The sequence below is a fragment of the Melanostigma gelatinosum genome, assembly GCF_949748355.1.
Source record: "Melanostigma gelatinosum genome assembly, chromosome: 6".
In the NCBI taxonomy this organism is placed as follows: Eukaryota; Metazoa; Chordata; class Actinopteri; order Perciformes; family Zoarcidae; genus Melanostigma; species Melanostigma gelatinosum.
Window position 1 is genome coordinate 17,381,947 of NC_136639.1, and position 13,044 is coordinate 17,394,990.

At 43.8% G+C, this 13,044-nt stretch overlaps 1 protein-coding gene across 1 annotated transcript in view; it reads right to left on the bottom strand.

The window, feature by feature from the left end:
* ccser1 (coiled-coil serine-rich protein 1) overlaps nucleotides 1-13,044 on the bottom strand; it is a gene marked incomplete at its 5' end in the record, with an annotated part of 98,643 nt that overhangs the window by 35,520 nt on the left and 50,079 nt on the right. The window contains one exon of the mRNA XM_079269922.1: nucleotides 11,581-11,661. Within this exon, the coding sequence (XP_079126048.1) occupies nucleotides 11,581-11,661 (81 nt within the window). The remainder of the gene's footprint in view (nucleotides 1-11,580; nucleotides 11,662-13,044) is intronic.

A 13,044-nucleotide genomic window follows, 5' to 3' on the forward strand; every position in this document is an offset into this window, starting at 1 on the left:
TCCTTCTGTCCCCCCTCCCGCCTACGCCGGTGTCATTGTTCGGATAATTATTTATGAACGTGTTTATGTCGCCACCGTCCCTGTCTGTTGCTGCCATCTGTGCCCAGTTAGGTGCCCGCCTCCCTGTGCCGTTCTGCTCTGCCCGTGGGGGAGAGGAGCCATGCACGGGAGCACAGATCAAAGAATCCCACACACACACACATACTCGCTCTCTCTTCTTTCAATGACACACAAACCACCGCACGCACACCTTCTGCTGACAGCCCCCTCTCTCCCCTGCGCTGCCCCTGGGGCTCGGTGGGGTGAGTAGCCACCACATCCCTTCTGTCCTGTTCAGTTCGGCTGGCTTTCTTCTGTTCTGTCAGCACTACCTATAGATGAAGGAGGTGGTAGCAGGAGTGGTGTTACCTTGGTAAAGTTACTTAGAGGACACAGGAAGAAGGCACATACAGACAACTAATTATGGATTGACTGGGAATGCTTTCGTCAAGCGTCGCGGGTCTTTTTTTTTGCTTACTTTTTGTGCATTTGAAAATAGACTTTTCCCCCCCCTCAATGCTCATGATAAAAGCACCGCTGTAAGAACAAGGTGTGCTGGGAAGCTGTAAATAGCTTGTTAAGGCTTGGGCTATCGATACACATGAGAGGAAATGTTGCCTCCAACTAAACAAATCCAGATTTGGGCTTCTGCTTCCCTGTTGGGTGTTTTGCAAGGCAATATTTGTATCGAATAGAACATATTGCGCGGTGATGTATAACACGCTAATGCCACCTGAGCCAAATGCTGAAGGATTTAAGCATCTGACTAAGTGCCATCTACACCGTGTTGTGATGTGACAGAGGGAGGAGGAAGAGGGGGGGGGGGGGCAAAGAGAGAGGAAAGGAAACACAAAGAGAGAGAAAGGAGGAAACAAGGAGAAGGAGAGAGACAGAGAGAAAGAGGGAGGCAGAGAAAACATGTGGGAATGTAGATCATGCATCCTGGATCTCAATAAATAAACAGAACAAATATTCTCCTTCTCTGCTCTTCTTACAAGCCATTCCTGTACCCTGTTGTCCATTCTCCCGTCATGATCTCTATCCGTCGACTTGTTGGCAGTCCATCTCTCTCATCTCCTCTGCTCCCCACGCCAGCTCTCTTTCATCCCCTCTTTCTTTTGCTCCACTTCTTGCAGCGTTTCTTCAGCTCTCACACGTCTCATAGCGTCATGTTTTTAGTTTTTTTTGTCTTTACATTCTTGCTTCTATCTAACTGAGCTCCCTCTCCGTCTCATCGTGTCCGTCTGTGCGTATGCATGAGTCTAACTTGCTCTCTCTGAGTCGAGGAATTGGAGGGAGGCTGGCAGAGGAGCTGGTCCTGGTTGCTTCTATCAAGGACAGGAGAGGAGTGTTGGTACTTCCTCGGAGACAGAGCCTCATTAGTGTGAATGGTACACGGGAGAGCATGAGACTGTGTGTATATGTGTATGTTTGAATGCCTCTGTCTATAATTAGGAGTCACAGCGAGTAGCGCTGTGGATCAGAGTTAGATAAGTGCTCTGGCAGCGAGCCAGTACTGAAGCTAGCCTCATGTGTGCACACACAGACAAACAATCTCTCACACACAGATCCCACCTCTGAGGGTCTTGTATGGCAGTGCAGTGAGGCTGTTGGGAATGATTTGGCTGCCGCCACCTCCTCTCAAAAGTACCACCCGCAGATGGCAGGGGCCAGTTGGATGCATCCAGTTTTACCTTGACAACATCACACCCACACACCTGTACCATATCGTCTCCTGTCTGAGGCAGGCAACAAGGGAACCACAATGGGTACCCGAAACAGAGGATCAAAGATGCGATATGGCCACACATGCATGCACACACACTGAACCGCTCAAAATAGGGAATCGCTTTTGACCTCATTCAGCCCCAGAAGGGACAACTCACACACACACACACACACACACACACACACGCACACAACACTTCCTCTGGCATGCGTCCTCCACCTGGGTAAAGGAATCTTTCATCTCGCCGTGACTGCCACTGGGCAGGCTTAGATACCCACGCACACAGACACACAAACACTATTTCGCTCTCTCCACCTGCTACCCCTTCTCACTACGTCGATATAAGCAAACCACCACCACTCCCTGAAAACTCAAACACAAGCCCTGACTTTGCTTGGCAACTAAAATGCATGTTTACAAGTCACCGGGTCACAATCCAAATGAATTCATAAAAGTTCAGAGAGCTCTGGTCCACTTAGAGCAGGGGTCTCAAACTCATTTCCACTCCGGGCCACATCAGCATCACGGTCGGCCTCAAAGGGCCGGTTGTAAATGTAAGACTGTGTAAATGTAACTACTCCTAACATATTGGTAAATAACTGTCTCTGCATTTGATTATTGTTTATTCAAGTGTAAAAATATTGTACATGCAGTTATATAAATGTAAACATATATTTAAGCACATTTCTGTAATTATAACTTAAATCCTTTTAATTTAGGGTTAAGAAACCCACATTACTCTATCAAAGATCAAACTATTAAAGAAAATAGCAAAGACAAATATCAAACAAGTTATTACAATAATTTTGTTCAAAGCTTAAAATCCTTTCAAGGGTGTGTTTTGCACAATCCGACATGTATTTCATGTGTTTTTAAAGCCACGTTTAAAGTAGTCTTCAATGTACTCACAAGACATTTCCATTTCAGATGTACAGTAACCAGCCAAAGAGCTGCTTCTGTGTTTAAGTATCTCATCATTATGTCTTTCTATCATAGTTATGACTTTCTATCTCGGAATTATGACTTTCTATCATAGTTATGACTTTCTATCTCATAACTTCGACTTTCTATCTCATAATTTCGACTATGGGGATATTTTTATTATCAATTCTAAATTTAAAAAAGGAAAAAAAAAAATAAAAAAAATAAAATTGTGTTGGCGGATTCGCCAAAACACTTCAGCCAAATGTAATAGTTTACTGCTTTAGTCAGCGTTTTAAGACTGTAGACTAGATGTGGTGTATGTGTGGCTTACGATGCCTCGACTTTAGGTTCACCACATTTAGTGGAGCCTGAGAGAGGCTCAGCTTTGGCGAACGAGCAGCAACCATCACACATTTTCTCAGTGCTTGAGAGGCAATTTGGGCCCCAAACATATGCCTCTTTAACCCTAATGACTCCTTGATGGAGCTTAATTAGCAAAATTACCACCAATACTCACATAAAAAGAAGTGCAACTAGCCATTGCTGGGGAGAAAAATACTGATTTTGTATTTCTAAAGAGAAGTCGGGAGTCTTTTCCAATAACTTACAGTACAAGCAGTCTGTGTCTTCTTGGGCACAGGCCTCTAGTGGACATCATAAGAACTGCATCGTGAGGCTATTCTGGCTGCAGCACTCAACCCGCACTCAGACATGGTGGTTGCCACTTGGTTTCACCTTGCTGAATAAATGGGGTTTGGCTCATTAATGCTGTTTGTCCTGCAACAGGTCCAGAAGTGACTAATAATTCAACAGCACAGCATTACCGTCAGCCCTTGAGGAGTTTAATGAGCTGAAGGAATAGCCAAGACGCATACACACACACACACACACACACACACATACACACACACACGCACACAAAGACGATGAGGGACTTCTTGCAGCAAATCTGGTTTGTGTAAAAATAACTCAACTACACACAAACGCACAGACAGTTAGACAAACATACACACGGATGGAAGTCTGTAGGTGCCCTTGCACAAATGCAGCTCTAATGGCTCTTATTGTCACTTTTTGCATTGACCTTCAAACACAGCAGTTATATATCACTGAGCACATGTGAGTGCATGCGCACGCACGCACACACACACACACACACACACACACACACATCAAATCCCCAGAAACAGGCCCTTTGTACTTTATAGTTAACAATGGATGTGTCCTTATTGAGTGTGTGCATGTGGAGTCTGATTTTTGTGTGCATGCCTGTGTCTATGAATGTGTGTGGGTGTGTTTCGAATGTGTAATGTGTGGTGGAGTGGAGGTTGGTGAAAGCCTGTCTGGATAAGGTCACAGGTCAAACGGGTCGATTAAAAGGTTCTATAGTGCTGTGACACGTGGGGCTACAGATCAAGTGCATTAGCAGACAGGGTAAAGGTTCACACATGAACAGGAAGAGGAAGGACTGGGACACTGCATTCACACATCGGTGGTCTTAACCTAAAGCATGCTCAACTTCAGTACAATCCAGCACAGTGCGGGTAGGTATAGGCAGGAAGCAGGGGATAGGCATGAGGGAAAAAGTACGCTTTGTTTAGCTTTCCTCCCCGGAGCCATTTTCACTTTCGGTAATTCCTGAACTCCCCTTCAACATCATATTTTCTGCGCAGTGTTTCACACAACAGCATTGGAAATCCAAACCTGATATCGTGGGCTCTACCTTATGTTCACTGTACATTACAATAAGCTAATGCCCCCCCCCCCTCTGACTTACACCACAGAAAATATTACATTGATTTTACATTTCTGTTGCATTGACTTAAAACAGAAAATAAATGATCTCGGTACCAAGATCCTTCAGGGTCACCATCACTTTGGGTAGGATTACACAAGGTAGGCACAATAGGCAGCATTCTTGTCTACATTACATGACAAGGCAGTGCAGGTGGCATTCTTAACTCAGAGGGTCTCCATACCAGCATTGATTAATACATAAATTCATGTTGAACTCAAGTGTATTAAGTGTGTAGAAACACATTAGTGCTACACGGAGATGACTTGATTGTGGAAAACAAGTGGAACAGGCGCAGCACTAGCTGATTTGTGATGTAAAACAATAGGCAGATCAGAGTTCAATCAGCCTGTAGAGCCTGGAAGATTAATCAAGCTTCAGTAGCGAGACCCCCTGATCTCCAATCTAGTACGGTACATTAAGGTAGACCACCACAAGACAAGGCCACGTCCAGTCAGGTGATATCAGAACACAGACACTCACTCAGTGGTCTCCTTGACGACAGAGTGGCGCTCCTGTGCGCCTTGATGCCCTGGAAACAGAAGACATGTTGACACAAAGAGCAACCAGTAATTTAAGAAGAAGAGGAGACGGAGACAGAGAGGGATTGTTGTTAGATCAGAGGAGAAAGCAATACTATATTTGGGTATATTTTTCACAGCAATCATAAAGCAAGCTCCAACACTGCCTGCCCCATAATGTGTATTTATCAGTGGCAGGTTGTCATTTCCCTTCCATGTGACTCCTCCACATGCTTAGTTCATTCATTCATATTCATTATTGCATTCACTCACTCACTCACAGCTACAGCACATAGTGTCTATTCAAATACCTGGGTATGTGCACTGGCTACACACTGGACAAGGAGTCACTTGCCTCCTTTCTGTAATATTTATGAATAATCGTAAAGGTGCTTTTGCATCACTGGCAACAGTTTTGATGAACAGAAAAAAAAATAGAGCTGGTGGGTGACAGCGCAGCAAAGTAGGGGTTCAAAAATAGTGGTGGTTTGTTCTCCATGTTCCCACACAGGGTTGCTCTTCTTGTACCCACACTGCAATTTGCTTGCCAAAAACTACAAATGCTATACCGATTCCACAACATTGTGCTTAGAAGCCGTGAGACAAGGACACAATGCCCACAGCACAGTATTCCCATGAAGAATTATGATTAGTAAACCTTGCATCATCTTCTATTAAACCAGAGAAAACACATTTGGTCAATAAACTTGCATTTAAATAATAATTTGTTATCCTGCTACTGTTATAGTTATTTATTTTGAGTCCAATGTGGCGTCCACATGTTGCTGACTGCATATTAATGGTCCAGCAGTATTTGTCTTTAGCCTCAATATGAAGGTCTGCTCAGGAGCTTAGCTTTAAGTGGATATCTAAGCACATTCGTGTTAATCATACTGCCCTAATGAGTGGATGCTTTGTTATGGTAATACAGTTGAATAATCTTGAGTTACTTTGGACTGCTAACAGGGCAATGTGTTAGACCTGTAAGCTGATTTTAAATGTCAGTTTTATGACTGAAACAAAAATACTCCCACGCTAAAAATGTACAATAACACAGAAGAATAAAGTGGTTGTGGTCGAATCATAGCAACACAAGTGTTGATGAAGACTATTTTTAAAAGTTAAAGGAATATTGCATCATTTTAGAAAACATGCAGATTGATGCCACTTTAATATCTGTACACTAACTGTGTAGCTACAGCCAGTAGCCATTTCGATTAGCTTAGCACCAAGTTTGGAAACATGTGAAAACAGCTGGCTTTGCTCTGTCCCAAGCTAACAGAATCTGCTGACCAGCACCTATAAAGCTCACCTGCAAAGTACCTGCAGGCAAATACTGCATACACCAACACATAACATGCAGAACTATTAAAGAGCTGTGCAGCTATCCAGTACACCTTGCAACCTCAGATAACTGTTGATCCATAGAAACAATGTAATGCTCTCCAGCGTTCCCTTACCACACTGATTCTCGACCACTTACATCGTAACATTAAGTCGCACACATGCTCACACGGCTCTAGTCCTAACAGGCAGATGGAAAGAGTTCTTGAACAGTAAAAAGCATCATAAAACCGCAATAAAATACTCTACTGTATCTCTCCGTGTATCCGTCCATCCTTGTCCACAGGACCAGCAGTGTCTACAAACGACTCCAGGAATGCAGGTCAGCAACACTGCAGTGATGGAAACCAGCTCATCTCCGAGCCAACACCCTGCCACATTTGATCTTGAACCTCCTTAACAGTTCACAGCCATCGCACTTTAATGACCACCACCTACACGTTTGCTGTCACAACTCGCCGCTGGGAACCACACACCCACAGAGACCAGCTGGATTCAACTTTTACCCCGACAGTAAACATAAATATCAGCACAAGAACTGAAGCTGATCTGCAAATAAACAGCGTAAACACAACAGTTAATAACAGGAGAGGAGAGGGTTAACAAGAGTTGGAGAGAAAACTGTAATAGAGGATGAGCAATGACAGGGAGGGGCAAGGCAGGGCGAAAGATGAACGGTAATAAAGGAGAGGAATGAGAGGAGAGGGGGAAGGAACGCGAACAGAGAGATATACAGGTTAGAGGCCGACCATGAAGATGAGAATGTAGGAAGGCAGAGCGAGAGGATATCAAGGAACTAATGGATGAGAAACACGCGAAAGAGACGGACGATGGAAGGAAATAGAAGAATGATAGGAAAAGAAAGACAGCAAAGGTTTGAGATGAATGACATGCAGTCTAAAAGCCAGAAGAATAAGATGATGGAAAGGGTGGGGGGTGGGTTAGTAAGGGCCAGAGACAAAGAAAGAAAAGGCGGTGCAATATGAAGATAGAGAGAGATCAGAGCAAAGAAAGTGTGCAGAGAGAAATAAAGGAAAATTAAAGGCATTTTTATGGCGAGAGGAAGAAAAGAAGGATTAGGGAAATCATACATTTATAGAAGAAAGATGGAAGGACAAGAAGACTGACAGACATAAAAAGAATGTATAAAAACTAAGTAGGGCAGAAAACTGCCTCTCTAGTGCTCAGCCTCCATCTCCTCCTCTTTCTCTCTATCATTCTTTCTTATTTCTATCCTTAGCAGCAGCATTACTCAGGGCGGACTACCACCGTACAAAATGATCTAGTTTACAGGAATAGGAGTTGGAGACCTACATAGTCAAAATCAGCACTGGAAACTCCATCCTCCTGCTTAAATTGTCACAGATGTGGTGACGCAGGTTCCTGTGATCTCTGTCATCATACATACTGGTTCAGGGTTCCCCAGCCCCCAGGACGATACATAAAGACCAACGGTGCTCATTAGGAGAGCTCTCTCAGCAGGGGGGGGTCTGCGAAACATGATCCGTGTCACCACTGTACACAGCAACACTATTTGGACATCAGCAAAGGAAAGCTAGACCAAAGCCTTCTCACCCTCTGGATCAATATCCCCGGACAAAAACATCCCGAGAACAAAGGCCAAGAAAAATAATCGATGGCTGGCCTGCTTTAGTTTGTACAAGCGTTCATGTTCATACAGCTGAAAGGTGGCACGAGTTAGCGCGAGACGGAAGCAGTTAAAGGTGGACTTTCGGGAGCAAGATTGTTAATATTTGAAGTCAAACACCCAAAGAAATAACCGTCTTCAGATCCAGCGCCCCTCTCGCTCCCACTGACTTTTTCTCCATAGACGCATGGTCTTTTCCCTTGTGCACGAGCATGAGCGCCCCCTGATGCTGATGAGCTGGAATAGTGTTGTCATGTGTCACAGTACCATCAAAGGGATATTTACTGACACATTTTTGATGAAAGTTGTGGATATATCGGCCACAAATAGACTTTGCAGGTAAGTACTGGATAACATGATGTCCAAACATCCAAAGTATACTCTCAGATGACAAATGAACAGCTGTTTTGTTTTGTTTTAACCGATGTTAAGCACACAGTCCATTGTAAATTGTAAGGAAGCCGCAAAGTGTTTCTTTTCTTGATAATCTGTCTTTTGTCCTGTAGAGGGATTCTGTATCAGCAGAGTAAACAGCTTTTTATCCGGTCCCACTGGGACATATCTGATTATCTGTTCACTGTTTCTGTTGCCTGGTCTTGGCATTGGCTGTCAGTTATGTTTGGCTTTCTTACATATCTAATAAGTTATCTGTCAGCAGTCTTTGAAATCATGGAAAGTGAAATATCTGCTACAAGGAGTAGAATAGGCATAACTCGTAAAAAAATTAAGTTGGTCATACTTTATGTCACAATTATATTATTTGTTGAATGTTGAAATATGTCAAATGTTAATCATATCGCTTTTCTTCTCTTCCATCTCCACACCTCTAAGTTATAGTCTATAGACTATAAAGAGGAAAGAATATGCATGATCTACTTAAATGTTTCTCCATTCAAATGTAATAGCCCATGAACAGACGATAAACGATCCTCAACTATCCCTCAGCTCCTCTCATTCTTTTCAGAAGAGAGAGGGGATGAAGTGACGGGTGGGTGTGAAGTCAGGACAAAAAGAGAGTAACAAGCTCAAATTCACGAAAGCTGTCATCTTGTATGCGCACGGCTGTATGCATGCGTTACGTGCATTCACACACATACAACCTCACAAACACTTGACCGCAAATTGTAACGTTCTTTTTGGCGGACCGACCGTATAACGGACAGAGCGAGTTAAGGAGCTGCTTGCTGCAGTTAAAAAAAGGAGGCACAAATCTAGGGAGAATAGAAAATGACAGAGAAGAGAGTGAAAAAGACGGAGTGAGTGTGAGCTAAACATCAAGAGCTTTTGATTCCCCCCATAAAATGTTCCTTTTAAGAATGCCCATGAAATTAACTTGCTGAAAGAAAGCAATCTCAATCGATGCAATCCCCTCTAAAACAAACTTCCAAACAGTCACAAGACCTCCAGCTCGAAAGAGTCTCTGCGGGATATTAAAGAGATTCTGGCCTTTTCTCTCTCACCCCCCCCCCCTCTTTTTCCCTCTCTGTCTTACTCTTTCTCAGTTTCCCTTAGACCTTAGCTGCCATCTTTACACTGGCACACTGACAGAAAGAGGAGGAATCTTTAATCTTTACAATGAGAATGGATGCTGGTTTTGTGTTGGGCCCTCTTACTTCACTGCATCTTGCCAGCATCAGGTGGATAATGTGGATCTTCTTCAGTTAGCAGCGCTCTTCACAAGGTCCCAGAATATGATGTGGCTTTGTATATGTAGATGTTGTCCACATATCTAAAGACTGTTTTAGTATGTCTCTTACACAGGGTCAATGTGTACTATGTGGAAACCAGTATTGGCAATATAATGTAAAATGCAAAATGGTCCATTATTCATGATAGCTTTGAGAACATAGTGAATTACTAACTGCAGTTGTGAGAGCTGACAAGATAAGCATCTCAGCTGACATTTCTCTGTACTCAAATTCAGGCAAACTCTCACTTGGAAGCACAATTTGACTTGTCAGTGAGGAGTGAGGCATGCACTCCTACCATCGAAATAACTTTTACTTCTCCGGACCCTCCTAGAACACAGCAACACACAAGGTATCCCGGTTAAAGTAGAGTGGAGCTGTCCTAGGACAGCGTGACCAGGGCAGGAGCATCCCTGATGGATTCCTGGAGGCCCTAAAAACCTTGGTGAGGAGAGGAACTTCTAAAAAGCTAACTTCTGCACTTTCGGGGATCAGCGAACAAACACAAGTAGGAGAGAAAAGGAGGACAACTGAGAAAAGCAGGAGAATGTTCTGGAAAAGAAGGCGAGTGAGGTAGAGGATGAGTGTGCTGGTCGACCTCGTCAAGTGGCGGACGCAGTAGAAATAGCTGCCCCACTTGTAGACACACTTTCTGTTGCTCGACGATTGTCCTCGATGCACTGGGGTAGCTAACCTAAATAGGCCTGCCGCACGCTGCGGCATCAAACACACACTCACAAACACACATGAACAAGCCCACTGCTCAGGATTCACTTACTCTACTGTGAAACTGCGAGTACTTCATCGTGGGAAGAGCAGTTCTTTAAATGGAATAAAAGGTGCCAGTGTGATTTGCCATGATTGTAACACATCTTCTGATCATGTGTGCAGTTATCAGTGGGAGAATCTCAGAGGTTACAAAGCTAATGACATTCTTTTGTCTAAATATCTGTAATCCAAACACAAGAATATAAAGTAAGTGCTCAGTGAAGCCGGTAGCTAAAGCACAGTCGTGTAAGAGTTGGTGTTCTGCAGCAGACGGAGAGGTTCATTTCTGTTATGTGCATTTATTTTGACACTGTATGAGTAAAGTCAAACATTATCTGTGTGTTTGTGCGTAAGTCTGTATGTTAGTGTGAGTATCGCGCACCCACTCGCTCACACAATGAAACAGCTTTCCCCCGTTAACAATGTTTCTTGCCAACTTTATATGCGGCAGGATTAAAGGTATAAAGAAACTTTGAGAGGAGATGAAAAAAAGTGTTTTAAAACAAAGAAACAGACCCCAAAGTCTGTTCTTGTTTCCATTACAGGCAGCCATTTTTAGACAGTCATCCATTAGGTCTGCTGCGCTCCCATACTGTCAGCCCCTAGTGACGCCAAAGAGGCCATGTCAAGGGCCTAGGTAGGAAGCAGCACAGCACCCTCTCTCAGCACGGTGGGAATTGGAGGAAGGAGGGGAGGAGCAGGGAGTGGACTATAATATGAATGTCACTGCAGTACAACATCTTTGGAATGAGTAAGATGGATTGTTGCTTAAGCTCAGTGTGAAAACGCTCTAAAAGAACTGGGAAAGGAAAGAGGGAAGAAAGGGTGGCGGCTGAGGCTCAGCATGAAATACATTGTCACAGATAGGATAACAAAGAAAGAGGACAGAGAAGGAAGAGGCTTGCAGTAAAGATTTCTGTTGGAATTGATTTTCATTTACTTATTTGTAATCTTATAGATTCAGGCGCTCTTACATAAAGCACATTTCCCAAACTTGAAACGCAGAGTGCATTGTTTGCATCTGTCAGAGCGAAAGAGACAGTGTGTGTGTGTGTGTGTGTGTGTGTGTGTGTGTGTGTGTGTGTGTGTGTGTGTGTGTGTGTGTGTGTGTGTGTGTATCTCACCTCTGGCCCTATGTGCTCCGTCTGTGTTGCACGGTCAGTCATTTGGCAGTCTTTCATCTTCTGGGCAGCTTTGGCACTCTCCTGCGTACAAAACAAACATACACTCATCAGCCGTGTCCCAAAAAAAGATCTTTATATATGAATACATCTGAAAAAACCAAACGCTCTCCCAGCAGACTCATGCCTCCACTCACAACACTTCCGTGCATAACTAGCTATTAAGAGAAAAGAAACAAATCTGCACCTCTTAAGAACCTCAGAGACAAATCATTTTCTCCCCCTTCGGCTGACTCTCTTGGAAATCCAAGGGGTCATAAAACTGGGTTGAATTGCAGGAGAACTTTTCTGCAGCATTATTGGAGCAGGGACCTTCCTCAAAGTGCACCAGTAGAGAAGAATTCATAAAAAGTGACTGCTAGTACTGCGCCAGCCTACTAGAAAGGTCCCTCTGGGACATAATGAATCGGTTTCCTCGGGCAGATTTATAGACGGCTGTGTAGAGAGGAAAGTGTTTGCCCTGTCCTTCAACATACAGTCCTTTAAACATGACCAGGAACCTGCCGACTCCTGTGTTACCTCTGTGTGATTATTTTGAATGAGAAGGGCCCAGCACTATTTCCACCCGGAGGATTTTACGATGACGTAGCTAATCGTTCTGTCACGCTCGCACCTACGCTGCTCATGGGCTGGGGAACAGAACGGGTTGAAAGTTGCACTGGATATGAAATATTGAGAAATTCATTAACCTTGACTTAAATTAATTACCAGAATTAAGACAAGGTGTAAGGATGGGTTAATGGTAAGGAGAATGAAATAAAAGTACATTTACGGTGTGGCTCTAAACCCAACTCGCCGTCCTGTTCAAATCCAGCAGAGGCTAGCTGACAGATATCTTCAAAATCAGTTTTCATAGGTCATGCCCATGCCCACATTAAAAGCAAAAGGAGCTTTCCGCAGCTAAATGTTGCAGTTGGAGCACATCCCTTCAACAAAATGCAGCGGCAGAGAGAGGAGAAAAGTCATAAATAGTGACAGCTAGTGATGGCCAGCCAGCTAGCAGGTCCTTCTAGGAGATAATTAATAGGTTTTCACTGGCAGATTTACAGACGGAGGCAGAGCAAAAAGAGCGTTGGCTGTGAGCTGCCCGTTCCTTCAAAATGCTGCACTTTAACTTGGCTGTGTCAGGCAAGGTATCCCTTTCCGACTCACGCCGAGACACATATAGACCCTCGCAAATGTTCACAACATGGACCCTGAATTTGAAACATTGACAGAATGAACTTTGTTCCAAGGAAGGACATATGGTGTGAATTCAAAATAAGGTTCGGCTTTGGCTGCAGTAAGGACACTGGATGGATCGGATGGATACACAAACAGATTTATGCACACTTTTGCTCGTAAAAAACACTCACACACACACACACAGGCACACAGCATGTCTGGAAATCAAATCCAGCCGGTCGC